Here is a 27,129-nt window from a genome sequence, read left to right as displayed (position 1 = left end):
AAGCACATGAAAAAATAATGAAACACGGACATAAAAGAGTGTGAAAATACAATTGACTATGTACCATGTTACTAATACAACTTAACCTCACTTTCTTTCCCTTGATAATGCGATGTAAATGCACCTGTAAATGTTTAATGTGGAACAATTTGCTTATGTAAGAGGTTTGAAGATAAATGCGGATCAAAGATAAATAAATCACGATACTGGATGATATAAATCAGTAATCAAGTATAAAGTATTAATAAAGTTTGTTATTAAGTTATGGACAAGAGTTCAAGTAGATTTGTTCAGTAACAGCAAAATTATCATTAAGTTATTTTATGTTTTAACTGTAGATTCTAATCGATAACTCATACCTCAAGCCCAAATGAATCATAGGCCATTTATGACTATGGTGAAATCCATTTAGTTCTGTGAATAACAATAGATTTTCATAGCTGATTTGATTTTTCAAACATTTGTTTAAAAATTACATTTCGACTATTGCTTTTAAAGTGTTTACTTTTCTTTTAAACAAATTTGCTTTCCCCAAGTACCATCTCTCTTTTCCCTGCGTACTTCCTTCAGTAAGATGTAGGAAGCTTCCCAGGAGGGTTTATGCAAGGTCATATGTGATGTGAACTGGGGCAGGCAGTACAGTAAAGGGAGCATATGACTTATTGCTCCATCGCACTGGGCACTCCATGCCTCGGAGTGGTTTCACAAAGCGATGTGTGAGTGGTCTTTAGTGGTTTCATGCTTGAAAGAAAAGCACATGATGCCAGATCATGAACAAGTGATTGAACTAAGAGAGAACTGAGTAATTATGACTCAAATTAGTGTTCCTTCTGCTACGCCAGTGTATAAAAACCGACTTACATAAAATCCTCAGCCTATCAGATGTGACTAACCTGTAGGCTATTATACTTCACCCTTAACAGTTCAGGTGACAGCAGTTTAATAGTGATTATGTTTAGCTCCCTCACCTTACTTCGCTTCTACGTCCGGCAGCACACCTTTCCCATCATTCCTGTGGGCTGTGATTGGTTAAGAGGCTGAGGTGTTGCGGCCAATGGCGTGAGCCGTGGGCCGGTCCATTCTGCAGCTCAAGGGAGGTTAATGAGCGAAGCCACTGGGCTATCAGCCAAACACGAGCCGCCCAGCAGCAATGCTAAGGCTCCCACAATGAGCCTGACTGTATTACCACTGAGCTCTGTCTAATTATACACTCCCAGAGAGAGAGAGGGAGAGAGAGAGAGAGAGAGAGAGAGAGAGAGAGAGAGAGAGAGAGAGAGAGAGAGAGTCAGCATATTAGACAAGGGGAAGAATAAGTTATAAAGGTTTACTGTGTGTCAGAGAGTTACTAAGAGGGATGAGCATAGATTGGAGTTGTGAGGGAGAGATAGAAAGTGTGTGTCAGTAAGAGGGAAGGAGAGAGAGAAAGAGAGAAGGAGGGGGTTGGAGAGATCAAGCAAGCTGGGGAGAGAGAGTGCACTCGGAGGGAAAGAGAGCTTCAGAGGTGAGAGAGAGAGAGAGCAAACAGGCGTACAGAGTGTGAGAAGGAGGAGAGGCAGGAATAGAGTGAAGGGAGGGAAGGCTGAGCAATAGCGAGAGACAGAGAGATAAAGAGAGAGAGAGAGAGAGAGATAAAGAGAGAGAGAGAGAGAGAGAGAGAGGAGGAAGAGGCTCGCAGTCTCAAAACTGGATATTCCTACGTGCCTGCTGCCGCCTGATCCAATGAGTAAACTCTCTGCTACTCGCTACGCAAAGGCACCCAGAGAGGTATGTGACCACACTGCTTCCTCCTCTGTGTGTGTGTGTGTGTGTGTGTGTGCGTGTGTGCGTGTAGGAGAGTGGGAGCGGAGGTGTGCGTGTGTATTCAAGCCAACTTTGGATGAAGGGATAAACAATCTGCTGTATTGGCTTGTTCTGGATGTTCAGTGGGAATGGCTTTAGGAGCTACTGTGCATACGTACTGTATATCCTCCTGTTAACAGCAGTAAGCTTGAAAGTGAGCCGGGTTAATTATAGTGATGAAATATGTTTGAAATGTGTGTGTGTGTGGGTGTAGATGTATACATGCATGCGAGTCACTACCTGTGCGCGTGGGTGTGTGTGTGTGAGAGAGAGTATATGCATATGCATGTGCGTGGATGTGCGCACAAGAGAAAAGCACGGAGACGGAAAGAGTGTGAAAAAGAGGGAGAGTGCGACTGACAGCGGGAGAGAGAGAAGGAGAGAGGAGAGGAGAGAGTGTATGAGGGAGAGAGAGAGAGAGGTGTAGGTTCATCACTCAGCCTGACGGCAGATCAGGACTTTCAGAATTAGAGCAGTGGGCTGAAATAGCCCTGGTCCAGAGATAGCCAGGGGCCCTGGAGGAGCCCGCTTACACTAGGAGGGACGGAAATTAGATTGGTGAGGAGGGTTGGGGTGTGTGTGTGTGTGTGTGTGTGTGTGTGAGGGGGATTGGGTGGGAGAGAGAGAGAGAGAGAGAGAGAGAGAAAGAGAGAAAGAGAGAGAGAATAGGGGGTACAGATGTTGAGGGCAAGTCTGGGAAAGACCATGGACACAGCAGCCGGGGGATGTGGCAGGTGCACCAGGATAGGCTTATGATCTGATTTCTGTTTCTGCCACTGCACAACATACATGAGAAAACACGCGATGACAGAACTTCCAGCGGCAGCTCCCAGTTCGACTCGGGCTTCAGCTTTAACTGTACATTTGTCCGTTTTCTACGTCCGTCTGTTAGGAAGGTGAAAGTGTGCTTGTGGTCCAATTATTGACACCACTTGACCCCTCCTTGTGCCGCTCCATTTTGTTCCTCTCCATTCTGGCTTTAACTCTACTTGATGGATTGTCTGTTTCCTACGTCCCACTGTTGGGAAGATAAAAGTGTGTTTGTGGTCCTATTATCGACTCCACTCGACCCCTCCTCGCTCCTCTCCATTCTGGATGGTCTGGATGGGGAGATGCGCCTATGTGCATGATTATGATTTCTGTATGCCTATTTCTGTTATGGCAGGATGGTCCTTCTGCTGCAGTGATATACCATATGCTGCATATAGGGATCACACCACGTTTCACAGGTTCAAACAGTTCTCAGCTATAGATGTGTTCGAAGCGAGACTTACAACATTTGTCCCTGCGGATTTCATCAAATTAATTTCAGTTATGAGGATGATCTGATAGTTACCTTAGAGAGTAGAGGAAGTCCAATGTCACCGATATCCAAAGGATTGCTTCATTAACAGTTTGTATGGAAACGCTTGCTTCAGATGCATAGTAAAAAAAAAAGTATGCCTAATCAGCAGGACCAGTTCCAGTTTGTAGTTTTTGGTGTCGGATTTGCCCTTGTCATTAGCATGATGAGGCAAAGTCACATGCTGCAGGGATTGTGACTGTGGGACGGTGTATTTGTGAGAGTGTGTGCCAGGGCGGGGCTCTCAGCTGGCTTCGAACCCAGGCCTCCCATGCTAAATACTTGTTCTATAGCAACTCACTAAGCCAAAGCCTGGAGCTTTATTTCCAACTTGACTCTTGCTATGCGACTGAAGAGATAGTGAGCAGAGACTTGCCCTCATGAATGATGTAAAGATGACAAAGAGCAACTGAATGTGGGTGTGTTTCTATATCTTTGGGAAAAACCATCACAACTTACCTCTGCGGGTTGAATGAGAAATACAGTATGTTCTCCCGTCCCCTGTCTCTTAGTGTAGTGTCAGTCTGTGGAGCAGAACAGGCCTCTTGTGGGAGAAGGTTGAGTGGCTGCTGGCCCTTTAAGAGGTCTATTTTTACAGGGGCACACTCATGCATGGAGCGAGGCACACAGAGGAGGCAGTGGCACTGGGAGACTCTATCTGCTCTGCCTCACTTCTGTGACTCCACACAACACATCCTATAGGACTGCGCCTTGTGTTTTGTGTGTTTTTTGTGAGTGAGTGAGTGAGTGAGTGAGTGAGAGAGTGAGTGAGACAGTGAGAGAGTGAGTGAGTGAGTGAGTGAGTGAGTGATGTCAGATGCAAATCTCATATTTCCACAATGTCAACTCTTCAGTAACTAAGAAAAACAGCCTTGTTTTGAGCTTGGCGACTATGCATTTTTCGGATTACCCAATTAGTTCTGAAGGGTTTTTACAAACCCAAGAGTCATAGAACTTTATCGACCCATTGAGGAGTAATCCAAAGTTCAAACGTGAAAATCACCAAAATTTTACCCGGTTTTCACCCGACAACTAGGATATCTGTGTGCATGTAAGCAACTGTTGCCCAACCTCAACTGGAACTCTCTGAAGTCTAAAAGTGATAATGAGTGGGAGCTTACAATACAGACACCCTCATGCACGCCGTACATAAATGTGCCAACGTACCCACATACTTGTTTTGATATGCAGATAGCTATGAAAGAAATCTGAAAACATTCATGCCCCCTCCTTACAAACAGATAATACACTTACTTTACTTACACCCACACACTCCTCGAAAGAAACCACAAAAATGAGCACAATTTAGAACATTTTTATACGAACACACAGATCAGTGCACTTAGAGGCACACATGGTGCTGTACGCCCACTAAAAAAATTACTTATACATCCTCAATATCTGGACCTAAAATAATCTTCTGCCTTATGCAATCTGCATGTTATATAATGCATGGCCTGTCATTATCACAGCGCTCCTTCACGCCCTGCCGTGCCTCTCCACCTACAGCACCGCACAGGCAGACAGACAGACAGACACCCTGCCCCTTGTGTTGACAGTCATACACTCTAGCACTCTCACCCACGTTAAGTGTGCGCTCTCTAACACCTAGCTACCAGAGTGAGAGGGAAAGAGAGAGGAAGACACAGAGTGGGTGGGGGGGAAAGTGAAAGAAAGATGGGGCAAACTTAGGGAGTGAAGAGCACATTCATACACACGCACCGCACTCGCTCGGCAGAATGAATTGCCTTTGTGTTTGAGTGTGAATGTTGGTGTATATCAGAGACTGTGTGGTATGCTTTATTGGAATTGGAATCTGGTTTCTAACCCTGTTAAACCCTTTGTGGGAGCGGCAGGGCAGCAGGTATCGGTGGCTGCTGTCTAATCCAACATAACCTTACTCATTCATTCATTTTCTCTACCCACATATTCCTCTTCAGGGTCTCGGGGGGCTGGAGCAGAAGGCAGGGAAACACCCTTGGCAGGTCACCAGTACATGACAGGATGTGTGACAGTCACTTACATGCACATTCATACCTACAGGCAATTTTAGAGTCTTCAATCCAGACTTGCAAGTCTTTGGACTGTGGGAAGAAACCTAGACGAATATGTAAATTCCACACGAGGCAACCATGTGAGGCAACCTAACATAACCATACTTCACTCAATTCAAAACGTAAAGTGCAAGTCACAGGGATACAGCCTTATTTTTCTGTACCTTCCTTACAGATTGAATATGAGAACCTTTTTCGTGGCAAAAGACATATACAGTTCTTGGATTTTGAAGAAAATCCACATTTTGAATTGATGGAAGTGAAAGTGAATTGACTGCAACCCTCATACAATACATGCATACCTGCCAACACAGCTCCCCAAGGATATACGGGTCCACATCCAGGATCAACTCGCCTTACTGCAAACCTTATAGGAGGGGATCAATAGCTAAGTGGGCAGATATTACACAAATTTCTCTGAAGATGTACTGTATGCTGATCAGGAATCAGTTTTGCCTCTGACGCATTTTTGAGTGAGTGAAGGGGACCTGGCCAGTGTTCCCAGATCAGCACTCTGACTCTTGGAAGGGTATGGGAATTGGCCTGGGACCACAGCTGAGGAGCCAGCAGTGTGATGAGTAATCCCAAACACAGGCAGGTGTTTAAAGACAGTTGACATCATGCCAGACTACTTTAAAGTGGCAGACACACCTGTCGGTGGGGTGTCCCTTGAGAGACGGGTGCAGGAAGTGGTGTCACTTAGTGTGTATTTACCTTCAAATGCGCTTATGTGGTGAGCGAAGGTGTGTGTGTACGTGTGTGTGTGTGCGTACGCAAACATGAAACTTTGTATGCAAACACCAATCTGTCAGTTCGCTGAGTTTTTCCTCCACTCTTTGTTTTCCGTATGGATTCTTTTTCTTTGGCCTAGACTCGCTAACCCCTGTGTATGATCGAGCAGTATGTTCTCCTCCTCCTCCACACCACATCTACAACGGGGGTCAACGACCTCTCAACTCCGCCACCCACCACTTACACCCACACCTTCTCAGCCAGGCCTGCCTGCCTGCTGGAGCCCATACAAGTCGATCTGCTCTCAGACCCACAGACAGGCCCACCGTGCACAAACACAACACACTGCACAGTATCGGTTTTGGTATCGCTGTACAGAAAGTGTAACATCTGAGACATCCTGTAGCCTATACCATCGATAGCATCCTCAAAGTGTGTCCTTAAGCTGGATGTTTATCACCCTATTACCCTATTACCCCCCTATAGTCAAATTTTAATATTACCATATTAAATTCAAATCCTGATTCAACTCTGAGTTACGAGAATGCCCTTCCTACCCTTGCCTCTTTTTTATTTAAATTCATTTATCTCGCTTTCCTATTCACCCAAACTAGTTTTTCGCTATCATGAGCAAAATTGAAATCACTCACTTAAACATCTTTCTCTAATTTAATTTTTTTTTTTTTTAATTATTGGCAGAAGCCTGTGTCAGATCCTGTTATCTAACGGTTGAGTGGTTTAGGTTGTCACTCAAGAGGAATTGGGACTCTCCCTATTTCCACTTTGAGAATAATGCAATAAGCCCACTCAATCCTATTTCAATATAATTTACAGCACCCTCTTTTAGGCTGCACCGAAGAGCATAAGTGATGAATAGAGTGAACGGCTGCGACGATGTGTGGCTGGGCAGCAGATTTGGTCTCAGGTGTGGGAGGGGTTAAAGAGCAATATCAATAATGGCAGTGTGTAGCAATGTTGCCTTGAAGACCAGCAGTGATAAAGGTTCTCTAGACAGTATCTCTGAAGACAGTCTAGACAGTCTCTCCGAGGATGAATGGCACTGCAGCTACCAATGGGTGACCTGACTGCTCTCTCCATGGAGATGCTGTTTCTCTGTTTGCTTACAGCATGCTGACATTTTGCTGCTAAACCAGAGAAACGACAAAAACCTAGTCTGACTGGCAGTCGCCAGGGGATAAAGCCAAAAGCAACAAATCTTTGAGACGAAAAGTAATCTTCCTCTCTTTCTCCACCTCTCTCTGTCGCTCTGACACACACTTTTTCGCTCTCTCTCTCTCTCTCTCTTTGTCTCTGTTTCTCCCCTCCTCTCAGTCTCTCTCTCTCTTTCTCTCTTTCCCCTCTCCTCTATCTCTCCCTCCACCCTCCACCCCCTCGTAAGCTACTGATCTCATAGCGTGTGAGTACTACTCGCATCAAGGGCTCTGAGTTGGGCTAATCTGGTCTGATAGGCAGTGATCACAAACTAGTGAGAGGGACTGCGAGCTGTGAGCGTCACTAGGCTGGAGGTGCCAGTGAAGCCAAGCATAGCATGGCAAACAGGAAAAAACTGAGAATTACTTGAGATCAAACAATCTTATTTTCCAGTGAGCTGCAAGAATACAAAGACACAGGCATGATTATTCATTCAATGTGTCAACAATATGTGTCATCATCACTATAAATGCACAAGAATTTGGTGACACTGTCACCTCACCCGTGGTGGATGTTTGTTTCATGTTTTTGTCTTTGCATGTGATGCATACAAACTGAAACCAGAGCCAGCTCTTGTGGTTTAACATATAGTTGGTGCAGACGCCGCACAGGAGGCATTATCAGACTGGGACAGGGGAGATTCGCAAAAATGAAACTCCTATCAGAAGACACTTAAATGTCAATGAATGACAACAACACACAACACCCGCCTCCCAAAATGTCAGCTGCAAGGTTTGCAGAATACCTCGAATTGTTCCACTGGTTCCCCCGCTGACCTGTGCGTGTTTTGCGCGCTCATGTGGATGTGTGTGTGTGTGTGTGTGTGTGTGTTTGTGTGTGTTCTGTGTCTGTACACAGAGAGAGAAAAACAAAAAGTGCTGCAGTACTCTTCATTAGCCGTGGTCAGAGGAAGAGGAGGAGGAGGCGGCGGAGGAATTCTTGCTTCTGCTGAGTGGCTGACCTGGATGTAATTAGTCAAGTCATATTTTTAACTGATATTGCGTAAAAGCCAGCTTAAGGAGCCATAGCTGCCCTATTTATACCCTAGGGGCTAACGGCCTGTACCACTACACAGGGGGATTTCCTCCCAGAACTATAAGCCCGCCTTAGGCCGTACCAGTAAGGATTCACAGGGATTAACCCAGCAATACATTACAGCCGTCACCCTCCAGCCTGTATCACTCACACTGCTCCACTCTCTTCCTCTCCTCCTCCTCTTCACTTGTTAAGTGTACTACGCTTACCACTCCGGTTTCTAGAAGGTGGTATGTTCTATCTATTTCGCTGGACTTACGACACAAACACTCTTGATCCTGCCCGTAATCCATCAGACACAATAGATATTTTCATCAATTTGTGCCACAGGACAGGGACACAAAGACTGCCGGGAGTGTGCGTATTTGCGCAGAAGTCCCCGCCTGATTCTATGCATGCGTGTTTATGTTCTGTATACATGCATGTAGACTGTGTGTGTGTGTGTGTCGGTGTATGTGTATGTGAGCATGGGTGTTAAACGTAACTCCTGAGCCATAAGCCCAGCCTCATTGCGGGCAGGGCTGCTGGCTCATCCCGTTTAAGAATGGGTCAGGGCCCTGAAGGCTGACCTGGCCCCTTGCCCAATAAGCTATCGCCCATATCACCCTGTCCTTTTATCGGCTTAGCCCGGCTCCCTGTGGAGTAAGCCACCACACAGGGCAAGTAGTACTCTCCTCCCTCCCTCCCTCCCTCCATCCATCCCTCCCTCCATCACTCCAGCTCTCCTTCAAAAACTTGTGCCAAAGTTTGCTCACTCTCTTCTAACACACACCATTTGCCATAAGCCACCTAAGGGAGCATCATATTCTATCTACCTATCACTCTTACACACATGTACGCACGCATACAGCGCTTTCTCCGACTAAATCAATCCTTTCCCTATCAAACATTTCTCAGCATGTCCTCTATCCACCTCCCCTCCCCTCCCCCTTCTCCTCTCCTCTACTCTCCTCTACTCTCCTCTATGGTCAGATCTGTTACATTCAGCAACAAATTTCTGCTGCATCAGACGTCCATCATAGATCCCCCACTCAGCCTGAAACGTGATCAGACACCCGATACCGGCTACGCATGAGGAAGAAAAAAAACCAAAAAAAAAAAAAAAAACCAACACAAAACAGCGTTCTCATTAAAAAGGACAAGTCAGCCAAGAGAGAGAGAGAGAGAATGTGGTTCATGTTCAGGGGAAGGATGAGACAGAGAGCGAGTGAAAGTACGATGTAAGATCTCACCTAGAAGTCTTTGACCCCTGTTGCTACTTTATTCTTCCACTGCTGTGATCTGTTAGGTGTAGTTTGACTCATCTGACCTTTCTTGTCTAGGCGTGACCCTCTGTGTGTGTGTGTGTGTGTGTGTGTGTGTGTGTGTGTGTGTGCGTGTGCGTGTGTGTCAGTGTGATGGATGGCTTAAGCAGCATAGATAGACAGATAGAGAGAGAGAAAGAGAGAGAGAGTGTATACGCCGAATGTCTCCGTGGTGCCATAAGTGACTGACAGCACAGTATGACTCCACCGTGTTTGTTCGTGTTTATGTGTTTGTTTGTGTGTGTGTGTGTGTGTGTGTGTTCAACTTACTGCTGAATATCAAAAGTGTGCATGCATAAGTAGAACGCAGCAGTCATTTCTATATCTCTATATTGTAGTAAACACGCTTTGATGAGCCGAGTTCTTGTTCTCTTTCTTTCCCTTTCAGTATGACTGGACCCGTGTGTCTAAATTTACACCAAACACTGGTGTGTGTCAGTATTTTTGTAGAGTTATACTTAATTCAGAGGGGAAACATTTTGTTTTTTTTCAAACAGTGTATTTGAACTACATTACATGGCAGAGGAGTCTATGATGTTTAAAGGAAAATAATGATTTAATTTGCTTCACTTCACTTTAATTAATTCACTTTGATTTACTTTTTTATATTTTAATATAATATACATTTTTTCACTAACTAGCTGACCATAAGGTTTAATGGTGTGAGTGAAAAATGTATTATTATGTATTACTACTACTATTACTTAGGTAATACTACTTATTTATGTAGGAAGGTTATCTACATAATCATGGGTTAGACAATTTAATTTAAAATGGCTAATTAATACTGACACCTTATCAGTATTGAGTTGTTTTCTATAATATATGCATCCAAACATGTTAATATAGTTGACTGTTTTATATGCTGCCAACTGTACAATTAGTTGTCAAATTATAAATTACAAGCTTTTTCTTTAAGTCTTCCAAAATCTAATAACGGTGAAATAAACAATTTCCTCTTGGTAATAAAATAGGCATCATAAATCAGGAAGAAACCAGCTGTACTTGGCCTGACTAAGCTGTGTTTTATTTCATATAAATTAATGCAATTATGACGAGATGGATTCTCTTTAATTTGATTTCACCTTTGTGATTGTTTTCTAATTTATTTATAGCCTTGTTACATTCCTTTGCCAAAATATCACATTTTCGTAGCAGTTTGAAAATACTACATTTTCATAGCAGTTTGACACAAATTACAGATCGCTTATTTCAAGAGTTGTTGTCATGTTTGTACATTTGTAAATGCAAAAGTGAATATTGGTTAAATCCCCATATGACATGTGACAGTACTTTCCCCCAAAAAAATTCAGTTTTTCTTTAATCTCATAGCACTTGTGCCCTAAAATATTTAGTTCTAGTCTCCATTAATTGCGATACTTTTAACCAGCCTACACAAAAACAACAAATGCCAGAGCAGAAAGCGCTTAGGCCAACCCACACAACCTCAGTGAATATCATCAGTGAACACCATTCATAGCACTTTGAAAAATAAAAGCAATGTTCTCCTAAATGCCAAAGGCAACTTTCTTGACAATTGCCCCATCATTGTGATAGTGTTTGAACGTGGCCTTCAAGCTGATGTGTCTGCACACGCTCACCAGTCTGATTAGCTTTCTATTGAGATTGCACAGCTAATTGACTGTTGTTGGTACTAAGTCTGCATTTTGCTCTGTGTCTGGGAGTCTGGATGCATTGGTCTTCCAATATGAAAAAGCATAAATATTGCTTTTACAATTAAACACCACTAATGATGTGATTTCCCCATGGCAAGTGTAAGTTTCCAGTAAATCCTACAGTGTGCTCCCAAATATGTTCTTGCTCCTGCTCTGCACTTTTAGGGTGATAATTAACATAAGCCTGTTTGAAGCTAGGTTTGGCCCTGTTTCTTGGAGGAGGAGGGGGTGTTCATTTGCATAGTGTTATATTTTCAACCTTGGGCCTGTTTAGTATTTTGTAAATGGTTTCTGCACTTGACAGGTTTCTGATTTCTCGCTGTGAATGAGCCACGCTGCTTTCACCATTCAGTCCTAATAAGGTCCGGCCATACCAACACACTTCACTTGCACTGACTGAATCACTGAAGCAAATCATTCAGAGCTCTCCTGCAGTACTACTGTTAGCGAATGAGTCTGTGTGTGTGTGTGTGTGTGTGTCAGTGTGTGTGCATGTGAAGTCAAGTCAAATTTATTCATAAAAGCACACTTAACAGGCAGGTTTGTCAGTGCTTTGATGAGAACGAAGGACACAACTTCAGATGAAAACTAGAGATAAACAAGAAAGAACAAGTACAGTATGTGTGTGTGCATGCGCGCGCGTGTGTGTGCGAGTGTGTGTGTGATGGATGTGAGGTTTAGTTTTGAGTCAGAGGCAGCAGCAGCAGAAGCCTAAGTCTGAGAGTGTGTGTAGGATGAGCCTCCTACCACGTCCCTCCCTGTCTCTCATCAACTGTCTCTCTGCCTCCCCTCTGTCCTTCCCTCTCTTTTATCTGCCTTCATGCCTTTTGAAAATATAGTGTTCAACTGTGAGAGCACAAGTGTGTGTGAGTGCCTTTAATGTTAAATGTGTTTTAATGTTAAATTTAATTGGTGGAACTAAAGTGCAGTATAACAGCATACAGTATAATGGCAGCATAAAATCTGTCCAACATATAATCTGTGTGTTACATCCGTGACTGTTTGTGTGTATGTGTGTGTGTGTGTGTGTGTATATATGCATGCATGTTTGTATCCCTCACAGTGAGTAAAGCGAGTGGGCGGCAGCAGCAACTGGTCTGCCTGTGTGGCTCTGCATAGCAGACATGTTTCTCACTGCTAGATATTACTCATTTCCTCAGCCCCTTTACACACACACACACACACACCAGCACGCACACACACACACAGACACAGAGACGGATAGCAGGCTCTCAGTGCTTTCCCTCAGTTTGGTGGGCTTGCTAGTGTGATTTCATACGTACAGAGATCAGAGGCAGTGCGTGGCTGGAGGCTGCTGATATCTGCGGGTGTTGTAGCTGGCGGTGGTGCAGCACAGTGAGGAGCTTGGGAGTGGGTTGACCCGCTGGGAGGACTGGAATATGAATGGCTGCCAACACTGGGACGTCTGCTCAGCCCGCACTAAGGTCAGTCTCACTGGACATCACATCACATCACAACACTAGCAGCTCCCATCTACCTGTGTGCCTGCTCCCACCTTCTCCTCTGGAGCGGGAGCCCCTGATAAATGCTGATTGACTGCTTTATCCCTTTCTTATTGTAACTAGCGCTAACGGATTATCAATTGCTTTGGATGACTTATTCATTGAGATTGACAGTGATGTAGGCAAAACTAACCTGTGTTATAGTTTTTCTGTTGTTTGCAGTCCTGAGTATAGAGATATATTTGGCAAGTTCTCATAGATGTATCTGAAGAAAAGGCGGGATGAGGCAGAGTGGCGCCGATAGATTTGCCAGATTTGTCAGTTATATGAAAGCTGGTTGAAGAATGTATGCATTTTATGTTCTGTAATAAATAATAAACTTGCAATTTTAGTGAATTATTTTAGCGGTTATAACAAAAAATGAAAGTCCGGTCCTTTTTTGTATAAATTGTTGGTGTACATGCTGAGCAAATGAGTAGCCTTGAAGATAATTTCATTGGAGGGAACATGCAGCATTATTGCTTGTGAGCCATCTGTTTGATATAGTTAAATGTTACGACCACACCAGCTCCAGCTAAACTCCAGCTCTGTATGCATGGCTGCTCTGTGTAGGAGTATTCTGTTAGAAGACATTTCTCTGAGAACTCCTCCACATGCACAATTGTGTTCTTTGTTTTGTTGTACTTTTCTTGGCAAGTTTATATTGGGTCTGTTTGGCCCACCTTGTTCCACAACAGCGGCTTTCAAAATGAGAACTGTGTAAGAGGCATTTGGGGACAAAAACTGGAACCAGTTTTGTTTTATATATTAAACTTAAGTTCTTGGCAAGTTCTAGTGCATGAAAAGCACACTGCTGAATTCACAGTAACAAAACGTAAATTCATAACTTTTAAATCTACCATTCAAACTTGCAAATTATTTTTTTCCATTTTGCACATATTGTTATCACTTTTTTTTGTTTATTGTTTTTAAACTGTTGGCAGTGTTCTATAATCGAACCCACTCACTGATGACTGTGGAAAGAACAAGGCTTTCCACTTTCTATTTCCATTCTGTCAATAATTCCTTGTTATGTGGCTATGTAATGATGCCATGTTATTGTTCATTCATTGTTCATATTAACTGCTTGTTATGTCTGTTAGATTGAGAAAGTCATCATGATCAATTAGATGAAAAATCTGATTATTATATAAGGGCTGTTGCCATACAAGTGGCATCGAAGGCATTGGATGTGTATACAGTATGATATAGCCTACTGACATAAAACTATGATATGACTGCATTATGATGTGGCTACGTGGTTAAATTAAGTTTCACAGTTCAGTTTAAATTTGACATAATAATCTGACCACAAATGAATTTAGTGATATTTTCTAGTATTGAACACTTAAACTGCATATTGTCACTGTCAGGTGAAAACCCTGAATGTCCAAAATGTCAACTTTTCAGGAACTACGAAAAGCAGCCTTTTTTTTTTTAGCTCGCTGACAATGCATTTTTGAGTGTATACAGTGGATTTTGGAAAGCCCAAGAGGTCTAGGATTTTTCGTAGCCCACAGAGAACCATTTAATCCTTCAACTGAAGTGAAAACATGAATATCACCTAAATTGGAGTTACAAGGTTTTCACATGACAACAGTGACACAATAAACTAGCCTCCTGATTTCAAAGGTTATTCGTTTTTAATAATAGTGAAACTCATCACCACAGGGATCCGATATAAACAAGTCCCACACTTTGAACTCCACCATGCCCCTCCTGTCAGTGTCTGAGACAATGAATCTTCCTCGCCCAGATTTGAGGGACAACAACACCACCTCCCCCCTCCTCTCCCCTCAGATGCTGGAACAGCTTGCTCCACTCCGACACTTATTCTTTTTTTGGACCAAGTGACTTGACGAGCAACAGTTTACCCGCCTCTCCGCGGAGTATCCCCATCTAACCTCTCCAACCGACTGGATGTGTGTGGACACAGTTGCCATGGTGACAGTGTGGCGGTTAGCAAGACGGCGGAGAGTTGGTAGCATTCAGGCTGTTCAGACAGACTTGCGGGTGAGTGCGGGGCTGAGTGGCAGCATGGCGGTGTGGCGGCGGCGGCGGCGGCGGCGGCGGCGGCGATGGCGGCGGTGGTGATGGAGGGAACAGCTGGGCTGGCGGCGTGGCAGCCATCACTTCAAAGGAGCTCATTTAGAGCGTTTGGAGAAGAATTAGTAGAGCTCCCCCGCACTTCGCGCTGAATGAAACAAGGCTGCAAAGCTCTGACACATTCGACGACTCACACACAAACACACATGCACACAAAGACCTAAACAGATAAACACACTCACACACTCTCAAAAACAAAAAAAAACAAAAAAAATCACTCATGCACATAGACAAACACGGCTTACATGCGTGCACACACTCACACGGACAGACACAGGAGCACACAAACACTCAACACGCACCCCACACCCCTGCTGTGACAAATAATTAAGATGCAAAGACACATACTCATACTGTACACACAACAACTGGTGGCAATATCAACAGTATTTCTGTCAGCTTTTGGGTGGGTGGTGACCAGCTTTGCCTATCACTGGGGGAGTAAGAGGGAGTTGCAGCCGCCTGAGGGAGTATTTGTGTGTCTGTTGCTGTCCGTATGTGTGTCTGAGAGAGAGAGAGAGAGATGGAGAGAGATGGAGAGAGAGAGAGGAGAGGAAGAGTGCTAGTAGTAAGCTTATATAGGACACAAAGAACACCCGGGGGTGTCGTGGGGGTGGTTCATGAAAGTGGTACAAAAACGTATCTACATATTCCAATCATCCCCTGAGAGTCAGAGATGAAAAGTCTCCCGCTGTGAGTGCTGCGTGTGTGTTTTTACATCTATACTGCACTGCCTCTGAACTTCACTGGCTGCACAATATATTTTTAGAACACTTGTGGGAGTCATGTGTTTGAATGAGACTAGTAAGTTGGGTAGTTTCAGTCCCACCGCAGCGCACATTGATAATGACTAATTAGCTACAACTATCAGAAACCCAAGAGTTTCTAACCTTTCCTGGACTGAAACAGTTTGGATGAGGGAGTCATTGGCTGATTTCTCTCCATCTGTCTGATGTAGCTGAGTGTTTGTTTGCATGTATCTGACCAGACTGACAGCTAAGTCTTGACTACAACTGATGCCAGGACCTGACAGACTGTCCATTTTCTAGGTTCACACTTAATTTAATCTCTCTTGCTTCTGTCTCTCCACACCCTGCTGTCCATCCTTCCCTTTCTCCCTATTTCTCTCTCCTTGTCCATTTCTCTTTTCTGCTTCTATCCTCCTTTTTCCTCTCCTCTCTCTAGGTGAGCGGTGCTTCAGTGCTAAAGGGTCAGCAGTGATCTGACAGTGATGCTGTGTAGAGGCCCTCCCCTCTCTCTGCGCCCCTCGTTCTCCCGTGAGGCCCATGTGACCTAGCCTACACCCACACACAGGGGGCCCCCACTGCCGCTGGAGCCCACCCATGAATCCCAGCCCCGACCGCGGCAAAGAGTGCCTCCCTCCCAAGAAGAGGGAGTCTCGGCAAGGATCGGCAGAACAGCACGCCCCTCTGGACGAGTTTAAACCCCCTGTGCCCCTCCGGAGTCGGTCCAGCACAGGGAGAGGGGAGGGAGGCAGGGAGGCCAGTGACAGCGACAGGGCTCTGATTAACCCAAACCCCCATCTCCTACCCTCTCCTCCGCCCCTCCCTGCCCCTGGCCTCCCCGTGCCACTACCATGGCAGCTGGCCTACTCTCCCTCTGTCTCTCTTCCCCTTTTCCCAGGGCAGGTAGGGGAGAGGAGGGGCACAGGATCTCCCTCCTGGAGAGAAGATCCTCTCTCCTCAACCCTCCCCCACCACTCCAGGTGGCTCCGAGGAGAGGGCCCCCTCATCTTGCCACCCTCCCCATCTTCCTCCTCCTCTCCCTCCTTTAAGACTCCCTTCCCAGCCGATTCCAGAGAGATGTGGTCCTATTTCAATAGCGGCCGGCGGGACTACAGCTCCTCTCCCCTGTTCTCCCCATCGCCCTTGTTTAGCCACCCCCCTCTCTATCCTGACCCCAGCCTAGTTGAAGCCAGACACAGGTACCTGGGGAAGAGGCTCAACGGCCTGGATGGGCCAGGCAGCAGGACTGCCCCAACCTCCAGGCCCCCCCTCACAGGCGAATATGGGAACGACAGCAGCAGAAACAGACTGGACGTCAGTCCCCACGGCTCCCATACCAATGGTGGGCGGAGACAGCAGGAGGATCTGACAGGCCGTATCCAGTCCGGAGGGGCAATTTTTTCAGACTTTCAAGCTCAGGAGGGCCCTGAGACACATTCCTCACTGCAGGACAGGGACACCCATGGGATAGTTAAGACCAGCTCCAATTTACTCTCTACCAGTCCCCATCGTCTCGGACCAGACCCCAGGGGAGGGAGAGGGGGACTGTTGGACCCCCAGGGGGCCCAACCAGCCGAGGCCCAGATCTACTACTCCCTAGGATCTGTGTTCCACCACAGCCAACAGGCCCAGGCCTACCCACTCTACAGCTCCTCAGGAACACCTCTGTACAGCCTGCACAGGGAGCCAGGGCCCAGGCAACACAGTGTGAGGAACTCACCACAGTCGCCCCTGGGCCTGCCTAACAGCCATGACAGGTCACAACGAGACCGGGAGAGAGACCGGGACAGAGACCGGGAGAGAGACCAAGAAAGAGACCGAGAGAGAGACAGAGAAAAAGTCCTAGAAAGAGACAGAGAACGGAGTAAAGACAGAGACAAAGAGAAGGACCGAGAACACGACAAAGACCGGGAAAGAGACAGTGAACGAGAGAGACGACGGGACAGAGACAGAGGGAGAGAGTTCTCTCCCGGACAGTATTCCCATCCTCACACCTCGCCCCCGGCCCTTCACCAATCTCCCCCTGCGCTCCTACCTCACTTCACCAAGGGTTCTCTGATCGAGTTGGCCAGTGGGCGGCTGAAGCGGGTGGAGGAGCTGCGGACCGAGGACTTCCTGAGGAGTGCGGACACCTCCCCGGAGTTCCACCTCAGCACCTGCACCGTGCTGCTCATTGCTCCCAGCAACGCACAAGGCTTCAGCCACCTGCAGGTCCACCTCACAGACCGCAACACTCAGGTCAGCTTTCTCATTTACTATAATTACCAACATTACGCTGCTGTCGTGTGAAAAACTCGTAACCCCAATTTTGGTGATTTTCATGTTTTAACTTAAAATTGAAAGATTCCATGGTCTCCTATGGGTTGAGTAAATTCCACAACCCCTTGGCCTTATAGAACCCTTTAAAAACCCATTGAATAAAATCAAAAATACATGGTGTTCAATCTGAAATCAAGGTTGCTTCTCTTAATTCTTAGTTGATGGGAGATACAAGGGTTTTACCCAACAATGACGATTACAGTAATAGGTATCTTTAGCATGTAATTACAAATCATATAATGAATAACTACATGGCAAGATGAATGCAGTGTGAATACAGAACAGTCTTGGTTTCGGCTGTAGATGCCCCTGTGCATAGTTCTTCTCAGGTGCTTGTGTGAGCAGGAATAATTTAAACAGTGATGAAAGCACTCTACCCACTCTACTCAAAGGCCTCGGGCTTGTTTGATTAGTTACACATATCATTATGTACAACAATCTGACTGTTGAGATAATGAAGTTAAAGACAAGCGTGACCTCATCGTCAAGTGTATAACATTGTTGTTGTTTTGCCTAGGAGTTACTGAAGGTCTTGGTGGAGTATCCGTTCTTTGTGCGGGACCGAGGCTGGTCTTCTTGCTGTCCCCAGAGAACCACACAGCTGTACGGCCTGCCCTGTCGCCAGCTCGCAGAGGGTGATGTCTGCCTGGCTCTCACCCCCACACCCGCCCCAACCCACCGGACACACACGCGTACCGGCTCCAGGGCCCATCGCACGCACTTCCCCTCCAGGGCCGGAGGAGAGTCCCGCAACTCCCACAGGGAGGAGATGCCGCCTCCGCCCCCTCCTCCCCCTCTTCCTCACCACCCGCCTCCCGCCGCTCTGGCCCCGCCCCCTGCTCCGGCTGCAGACCCTCCCGCTCAGGAGCAGCCGCGCCCTCGCAAAAGGCGTTGGTCTGCCCCAGACACCCTGCCCCCGACCGGAACTGACGAAAGCCTCTCGGATTTACCTCATGGCTCCAAGCAAATGAAGTGGCAGTAGAAACTCGCACATGCAAACATATACACACATACCTACACACACGCAAGCACATACACACCCTCCTTGTCTCTGTTGCACCCACCAAGACATACAATGGAGAGACCTCAAGGCAGGGTTGCAGGGAAGGAATAAAAAAATTGAAAACACAATTTACGGGTGTCCACACTGCTGCCCAAAGTATGAACCCAGTCCACTCTAGTCTAGCCCAGATGAGCCCTCCTTGCACCCCTCTCTACTCTCTGCTCCTTTCCTTTCCTTTCCTTGCCTTTCCTTTTCCTTTCTCTTCTCTCCTCGTCCTTTTCTTTCCTTCCCCCCACTTTACTCAGCACAACCCTGAAAGGAGCAGCAGCTGAAGGACCTTTGGATGGCTCCTTAGAGACACACTGAGACATTTAGTGAGACAATCAAGCACTTGTCTGTGTTCACTCTGTTTTTGTAATGGTTGTCCCACACGCCTACTTACTGACAGTGTTTTCTGCAGGGTATCGATTTTCAATCAGTGTTATGAAAGTAAACGCTATTGAAGAAGTGCAGATATATATATGAATAAAATATATATTACATTACAGATGTTATATACAGTAAATATGCTAAACAGATTTAATGCAAACTCTCTGTCAATTTCGCAATGCATTTTCGTTTTTTATTTTCTTGCTTCTGAGCCGATGTCTACGTGTCGGTCTGGGCAGGCAAGGTGAATGTATGAGCAACTCTTCGCCTTTTTTATTCTCTTCACTGGGAGTCATGTCAAACATTTGTTCGTCAAGGCATTACCCTCCAATATGTTCTTAACATTATCTCTGAGAAAGGAAGAACACTAATGAAAACTGCGTAACAGACAATCCCACCCACACAGACAGGTCTGTGCCACATCGCCTCGACACTCATGGTGTTTTTCCATTAAAAACTGAATGACAGAAAGAGTAAAAAGTGCAGTATGGCTGAGGAGTAATGGTGCTAATAACACGTTGGAACATGATGCTTTGTGAATACTCTTGACCCCTGTGTACTGTACGCTTCTGTTCCCATTTCATTTTTTATGTACTGTATATGTTTGAAGGCAGGGAAAATGATGAAAGTATTTTAAACTCAGATACGGGTATCTCCTCTGATTCAGCACACTCTCTCACTTTAGTTTTTGTGTTTGTTTTTTTGAATTTTCAAAAAGAAAACCTTACCTGTTGATTTTTCTTTGTAAATGTTATAGCTATAAAAATGTATATTTTTAAAATTGTGAATCTGTTATATGATGTTCGCTAGAAATAAAGGAAAAAAGCTTTATAGATTTAATTGGAGGTGTCATTTTATTCCCTGTACAGCGCTGTATATAAGAGTAATAGGATATACTTAAATAATCATTGAATATATATAGGGAACATGGTTTACCAAAACTGCAGGAAAACAAAAAAATTTACATTGCCATTACTTATTTTATTAGCATGTTTTGTTTGTTTGATTTAACAAACTGAAAAAAAGGAACTTTAATTATGAAGTCAGTGGAAAACATTACTTTGAATTTTCCCTCCACACACTGTAAATAGGTTCACAATGCTGCGCCAGTAATTACATAATTCCTTTATCAAACATAAATCTCCAGTGAGGATACTCTTGCTTGTCTTGTTTGCTCTGCTGTTAGAATGAGGTCTTTCATGATGATGACAGGCGAGGAGGTAAACCTTCAGTAATCCCCTCATACTGTTCATGCCTACCCTGGTGCGGGGTTGAGTTAGCAGCTGGAGGCTTGCCTGGTCCTCCTACATCTCGTCTCTCTCTGTGTTGAGGGTGAGAGTATGCCGCTTCTCCTCAGTCTCTCCAACGTGGAATCTCTGCAGCATTTCTACAGCAAACAAGGGCACCACCTGCCCACCAGGACGCAGGGGAATACACGATCAGCATGCTTATGAGGACCTCTAGTGGTCATCAATAGAACTACCTCTGTTATACATTGTACATTTGTCATAGGCGTTTAGCTGACGCTCTTGTTCGGAGACAATAAGTGAAACAGTAGAATAATCTTCAATTACATAATTACATTAATGCGTGTGAGTTCTATTCACATTCAAATAGTGGTGTAGGCTTCATTTCACTCTGGATCAAACCCTGGACAGCAAATCACACTGACATACTATGGACGTTATGGTAGACTAAATGCAACTCTGTTTTCCCTTGCTTCATCAGCAACATTGAAACAAAAGATATACATTTACATAAGAGAAGCATGCAGGTATGAGAGGGAGTGAAAATTACTGGTCAATGTGAAATACAGTAAGACATTTCTGAACTGAACCCCTGATCTGCAGGACAAACAATAAGCAAAATATGAAACATGGCATAGGCCATACATAAATTCTACAATGCCCTACACAGACTAAGTTGTTGAAATGCCTTTAAAGGCATGCATTGACAGGAGTTTCAAAAAACTAGGGGAAGGCATTTTTTTAAAGAGGAAGGGGTGTTTTCGCTTGTGACCAAAGCCAATCACAAAATGTCAACTATGCTTCTAAAAATGCAGAGCCAGTAAAAAAATACAGTATATGTGTGTGAGGCAGAAATAAGTGGGGGAGACAATTCATCCTTCGCCTAATACTCAGGGGGGGAGGGAGGGGGGCATGTCCTCCTGTCTCCTCCCAAATCTACACCTGTGCATTCTGAGTAAATTAGCAGCAACAAGAGGAAGCAAAGACTCTGCTTCAGTAAAAAGATGTGTAATGATTCTTAGCCTCTGATTCGACATCATCGTGACCCACCTGCACCATGATCAGCTTCCTGGTTTTGGGTATGTTGGGATCTGGAAACTCCTCCCCAAAGCAGAGCTCGATCTCATAGCGAGGTGCAGGTCCCTCGCCCTGAAGATAGCTCTGGAGCTCTGTGCACAGACATGCAGTGGAATGATTCAGATTGATCTTATCAACACATTGTCTGTTTGCTTGATGCAATCATTTCTTTCTTTCTCAAACTCTAGGTAGCTCAATTCACCAACCGCAAACACATGCATTTAGCCGGCCAAGCAAGACCTTTCATTTCTGTCCAAGCTAGTGGGATATGACTAACTGGTAGCTAATGAATTCAAGCTTCTTTTCTTTCTAGCAGCTGTTATCTCTCTTTTCAGGAGTTAATCTACTAACAACCAGGTTAAAGTGTGCATATGCTGCCTCACCCTTGAGAAACACGGGCATATCAAGCAGCTTGAAGGTTCTTTCTCTGTCCAGTTTGTTGGGTTTGTCTGTGTGCTGGGCGAGCGGACCGCTCCAGTACACCCGGCCCTGGCAGAACCTCTTGATGAACACCCCGTCTGGGGCCACCCACAGCAGGACACCCTTCTCCAGATGACACAGGAGGCGGCCCATTGCTTCAGCCATGCCCGGCTGCAGGCATATCAAGCCTGGGGAAGGGAAGGAGAGCTGCTGGGCTCTACAGGGCCCGTAGATCCTCTCATTTCCCAAAAGAACGGAGCCCTGGAGGATGAAACAGCCATCTGGGCTGCTGGTGGTCACCTTCATCACCGTCTGGCCTTGGTAGAACAACCTCACCTGCATACGAAAGTCTATACACACAATACGCATCTTGTTGACCACAGTCTTCCACATCTACCAGTGACATTTCAGTTAGTTTTGTCCTTGTGCATGAGTCTGTAAGGTTTCTTACCAGTTATAGTGAGTGTGGGGCTGAGGAGGGTCAGAGGAGCAGAGCTGTGACTTCCTGGCCTCCTTTCTGTTAAATCACAATACATGTGCTCCCTCATCAGATCCTCTAAAGCAGAGCAGAGACATGTTTCATTTAGCACTTTCTCAATACCATAAACCTGTAGTTCTCAACCTGGGTTGGGACACCCCAGGGAGCTGCAAGATGATTGATGGCATGGGAAAAAATTTATATCTCTAAAATCCAAATTTATGAGCGGGTTGTTAATCTTTGTGATAAATGCCTTTTTCTTGTGAAGTAATATTTTTTTTTATTTTGCTTTAGTTTTTTTCAAATGATATAACAAGTAAAATAGTCTGAAAAAGTAAAATAAAATTGATAATTTGATGTCAATGTTCACCATTCTTTGTATTTACGCTTGCAACGCCCATGAGTAGTTTCGTTTTTGCAGGTAGTGAGCCAAAAAGGTTGAGAACCACCGCTAAAAAAACCAAGCAATGCTGTCCCGCCTATGGTAATGCTCCTCCACCACAGTCTTGTATTGGGGCATAACCATTTTATCTACATTTTGTGTGTTTGTGTGATCCTTACCAGTCAAATTCCTTTCTTCATTTCTCGCTTGAAATGATTCCCCTTGAAAATTAATCTTTAAAAACAGAAACCAAAATCAAAGTAAACATACAAAAAACTGGCAACAAGTTTATGGCAAATTGATTGCACTATTTAATGAGTGTGTTGTTAACAACATATGTCCTGTAGATGCATACAATTGCCACAGAAAGTAAGTTTGATCTTCACCTCTCTTAGATTAAAAATTAAAAAGCAGTATATAAGCAGTATATAATCAGACAATTAGCAAGTTCAGTTCAAGAGGATCAGAGCTGGCCTGGACTGAGCTGACAAGAGTATTATTCAGTGATAAAGACTGTCTGTGTTTGAAGTACATGTTGAGGTGTTTTTTTATCTGACCTGTGTGTCCAGGAGTCTGGGGCTCTTTGGAGGCGAATTAGACCTCTTAGCCTGGATGATCACCTGATTCTCCGTCTGGGGAGACTCTGAGGAGAAGAACAAGCGCTCTGAGGAAAAGTCCTATGATTTAGCAGGCGTGTCTCAGGTATGTGGGTTCAAAGACCAGAGAAACTAATAAGAGCACGCACACTGATATGAAAGGAAGAAGTCCAAAGGAGACCAAAGGACTGACATAAAAAACTTTTGCATCTTCTGCAAAATACAGTAAATGTCAGTCCTTTATTGCATCAGCTGGCCTCTTTTGGATTTCTTCCTTTTTTATCAGTGTGCGAGACTGGAACTAAAGGAAATAAAGTTTTAAGAAGCCGCCTCCACCGCTCAACGGCTCAGATGTGCTGTACTTACAAATTCAAAGAGGAGGATGTGAGAGGAAAGGAGACCTTTTCTATGTCTGACCGCAGACCTAAAGTTAATCTCTTTCACCTTTTCTGTGTATTTACCTGTTGCGCCGACAAGCTCATTGTCTGGCTGGATACGGTAGACCTTATAGGGCTCAGTGATGTCCAGCTGGTTGCGTTCAGGGACCTCCTGGAAGTCTGTGCTCTTGTTGAGAGCACAGCGGAGACGGGTCTTCCACATGGTGGGGTCTGCTTTGTCCCTCCCCTCCCTGTACTTGCCCTTGTACACGGCCCAGGCCTGATGAAGACAATGAAATATCACATGCTCATGCAATATTAAACATGAGTAAATCGACTGGATAAGAAACAGTGTTGGGGAGTAGTTCACTGCTTGGTAAACTAATGTATTCCAGCAACTTGGCTATTTTGCAGCAGTTATGTGATAGTTTAATTCCAATTGTAGCAGTTTTTTTTTCAGCGGTTAACTATATTTAGACATGTAATTAAGGCAATACAAACTGTATTTTTCCAAATAAATAAGTAAAGAGTAAACCTAAATTTCTCTGCCTTTCTCTCTGCCATTTAGCCTCATGAACTAATTTTTTTGCAATCCACTCAGAGGCTTGTGTAGGCCAAAGCTCCTTCCTGAACACCATGACGAATTGTTAGGATAAGGAAGGAATTTCCTATTCCAGAATAGTAGACTAATGTGTTTCTCCTGAATTATTATTATTATCAAAAGCCAATAGTCCGGGCTATTGTAGAACAGATCTATATGATTAAAAGAAGAATAACAGTAAAATGTTTTATTTGCAAGAAAACAATATAATAATAATAACGATATATTATCCTATATTTTTTCACAAAGTAGTTTGGGTGTAGTTGAGCTACTTTTTCGTAGAGTTCAGTAGAGTTAGTTTTAAAAACTCCACTAATAATATTTACTGATATTTTTGCCTTCTATAGTTCGTAGTATGGTACGTAAGTTTCCCTTTACTTATCAGTGAATTTAGTCATCAATCAGTGAATCAGTGAACTGTTGAGGATGTTACACGTGCTGTATGTAAAGAATGCAAATTAGTTGGTCAATTAGTTGATCAATTTCGATCCCATAATACATTTAAACATGCTGAAATTGTTTGTGACTGCTGCTAATGAATTGAGTTACACATTACAGCACAGAAAACAAATGTTAAAATTGTGACCTTGAAGAGAGCTGCATCCTCTTTCTGTTTGTAGTCCTTCTTCGCTGCGTGCTTCCATGGGATCCTGAACATAGTTTTGTTCTCATCCTCCCAGCTCAGTCCTTCATATTGTTCACTATCAATCTGAGTTACCAGCCACTCTTTCAGGTGCATCTTAGCTCCCTCTTCCATCTTCAATGCATATCTTACAGAGACAATGGTCTAATTTTTATTTGCCAAACGACAGAAAACATTGTTTGCAGACTGGCTCGACCGCAAATCAATCACGTTCCTACTGCAATCGGAAAATAATCGATATTATTCCCTTGACATACAAAACGCTAATATGTTTTACGTACAAATACAATGTATTTACCAATTTTTTTTCTAGCAAAATGAGACACAGAGAGACCTCACCAATAAAGTTAAGTGCAGGTGACATGAACGTCGCAACTAAAGTTAGGAGAGCGCTCTTGGAAGTGAAAGTGAAAGCCACAGAGCTTCATGCTTACTTTCGGTTTCCTGCAGCTTGGAGAGCAGCAGCGAAAGTTTAATCATTACCAAGTAAAGACCACGAGAGAGGACAAGTGGGGCTGCTGCAGGTCTCTGTACAATAAAAGCTAGTGATGTAATGGGGTGTCATTCAAACTCAGTCAGTCACCCTTTTATTTATATTTTTATTTATATTTAGAGAGTTTCCCCCCCTTTAAAGGGTGACATAAATTTATGTCAGCTTGAAAACGAGGGGAAACATACTATGAATACTATGAATCTATGTCATGAAGATTACGACTAGTACTAATATATAATTCATATATAGCCCAGTAATTTGTATCATACTGATCTGAGCTATTTAAAGAGAGTAACTTAGTTAATGCTTTTTCTGAAAATATGTTTGATGTTTTTTGTTTATATTAGTGGATGTTTTCCGAATGATGATCATGCACCTATAAAAGAAAGCATAGTAGGCCTAGACCTATAATGAACATCCCTTCTATCATCCTGTATTGATCAAAATTCAGTGTCTCATGAAGAATATCATACGTGGGCAGAGACTAAATAAATGTAAGTAGACCCAAGGAGTTACTTTGTACTTTGTTACTTAGTGATTAGGGGAGACCCTGGGGACCAGACCAGTTAAATTCTATTAAATTATTACATTTAAAAAATAATGTTATGTACGGAAGAGGATTATGGCCACATGTGAAAAATGTAATTGAGTTCTGAGTTTAAAGTCAGAATTCTGAGAATAAAGTATTTTTTTATTTGTCCCCACCTGCAGGGTCAGCAACGTGAACAGACCATGACACACAGTGACACACAGTGACACGCGCGCGCACGCACACGCGCGCGCGCGCACACACACACACACACACACACACACACACACACACACACACACACATAGGTCAACTTGATGGAATCATACCGAAAGTTCCATGTGAAAACGAAAGTGTGTGGGTGAAAGGGACCGTTTTTTTTTCCCAGAAGCCCCTCCTCCCTCCAGGGTTTATGGTGCTGACTGATTAGGCATCCATTTTCAGACCAGTCAGTGATGTTGGGGAGTGTTATATAGAGATCCAAAGGTCAGATAGATATGTAGCCTACAGTGTATAAAAAGGCTTGGAGTATAACTTTGTGCTGTATGATATTACACACACTCACACATGGATAAACTCCCCCAGCAGAGGGCAGTATACCCAATGTCAAAAGAGAAGTTCTGATATAAAACGATGTCTTATTGCCTTTTCTCCTCACACAGTATGAGCTGTTTGCTGTTTAACCTGCCAATCAGTTGGACACATTAGACACTGAATTTATTGGGTCTTTAATAAATTGAGTTCTTAAGCAGTTGAGCATACAGATTCCCTAATACAAAAACATAAATCATGAGTGGCAAGACAGGCTGTATTTGTTTTAAGGGAGAGTATTTGCTGTACAGAAGTTAACTCAGTCATTTTAATGTATGTGTACATGTGTGCCTGTGTATGTGTGTGTGTGTGTGTGCGTGTGTGTGTGTGGGGGGGGGGGGGGTGAAGCTCTAGGGCAATGTAAATAAACGCCCCTGTTTCCCCGTCTTCATCAGT

General features: G+C 44.2%; 2 protein-coding genes across 5 annotated transcripts; one reads left to right on the top strand and one right to left on the bottom strand.

The window, feature by feature from the left end:
- Positions 1-1,627: 1,627 nt before the first annotated feature.
- Positions 1,628-20,112, top strand: LOC139931172 (uncharacterized). Of its 2 annotated transcripts, none has more exons than XM_071924607.1 (3): positions 1,628-1,764; positions 15,988-17,786; positions 18,385-20,112. In XM_071924607.1, exons 2-3 carry the CDS (start codon positions 16,146-16,148, stop codon positions 18,847-18,849), a joined length of 2,106 nt encoding a protein of 701 aa, XP_071780708.1. In that variant the 5' UTR covers positions 1,628-1,764; positions 15,988-16,145; the 3' UTR covers positions 18,850-20,112. The 2 variants fall into 2 exon arrangements, with proteins under 2 accessions (XP_071780708.1, XP_071780707.1); XM_071924606.1 differs by lacking the exon at positions 1,628-1,764 and adding an exon at positions 12,512-12,639.
- A 38-nt stretch (positions 20,113-20,150) lies between these two features.
- On the bottom strand, positions 20,151-25,500 carry irf10 (interferon regulatory factor 10). Of its 3 annotated transcripts, none has more exons than XM_071924551.1 (8): positions 25,064-25,500; positions 23,961-24,156; positions 23,461-23,546; positions 23,083-23,137; positions 22,495-22,599; positions 22,007-22,393; positions 21,597-21,715; positions 20,151-20,708 (listed from the first exon to the last, which is right to left on the bottom strand). In XM_071924551.1, the coding sequence occupies exons 1-8, from the start codon at positions 25,232-25,234 to the stop codon at positions 20,604-20,606; spliced, it is 1,224 nt and encodes a 407-aa protein (XP_071780652.1). In that variant the 5' UTR covers positions 25,235-25,500; the 3' UTR covers positions 20,151-20,603. The 3 variants fall into 3 exon arrangements, with proteins under 3 accessions (XP_071780652.1, XP_071780651.1, XP_071780653.1); XM_071924550.1 differs by having other exon boundaries at positions 20,151-20,686; XM_071924552.1 differs by having other exon boundaries at positions 20,151-20,686; positions 22,495-22,560.
- Between the last annotated feature and the right edge of the window lie 1,629 nt (positions 25,501-27,129).

The sequence above is a fragment of the Centroberyx gerrardi genome, chromosome 14 (genome assembly GCF_048128805.1).
Source record: "Centroberyx gerrardi isolate f3 chromosome 14, fCenGer3.hap1.cur.20231027, whole genome shotgun sequence".
NCBI lineage: Eukaryota > Metazoa > Chordata > Actinopteri > Beryciformes > Berycidae > Centroberyx > Centroberyx gerrardi.
This window is presented reverse-complemented; position numbering and strand designations above follow the sequence as displayed.

Excerpts from the sequence above, each read along its gene's own strand:
- LOC139931172 (XM_071924607.1), top strand. The coding sequence starts at position 16,146 with ATGAATCCCAGCCCCGACCGCGGCAAAGAGTGCCTCCCTCCCAAGAAG. Across the intron at positions 17,787-18,384 it reads TCACAGACCGCAACACTCAG|GAGTTACTGAAGGTCTTGGT; the intron begins GTCAGCTTTCTC and ends TGTTTTGCCTAG.
- irf10 (XM_071924550.1), bottom strand. The coding sequence starts at position 25,234 with ATGGAAGAGGGAGCTAAGATGCACCTGAAAGAGTGGCTGGTAACTCAG. Across the intron at positions 22,394-22,494 it reads CCCCACACTCACTATAACTG|ACTTTCGTATGCAGGTGAGG; the intron begins GTAAGAAACCTT and ends TTGTGTGTATAG. Across the intron at positions 21,716-22,006 it reads TATGCCCGTGTTTCTCAAGG|AGCTCCAGAGCTATCTTCAG; the intron begins GTGAGGCAGCAT and ends GTCTGTGCACAG.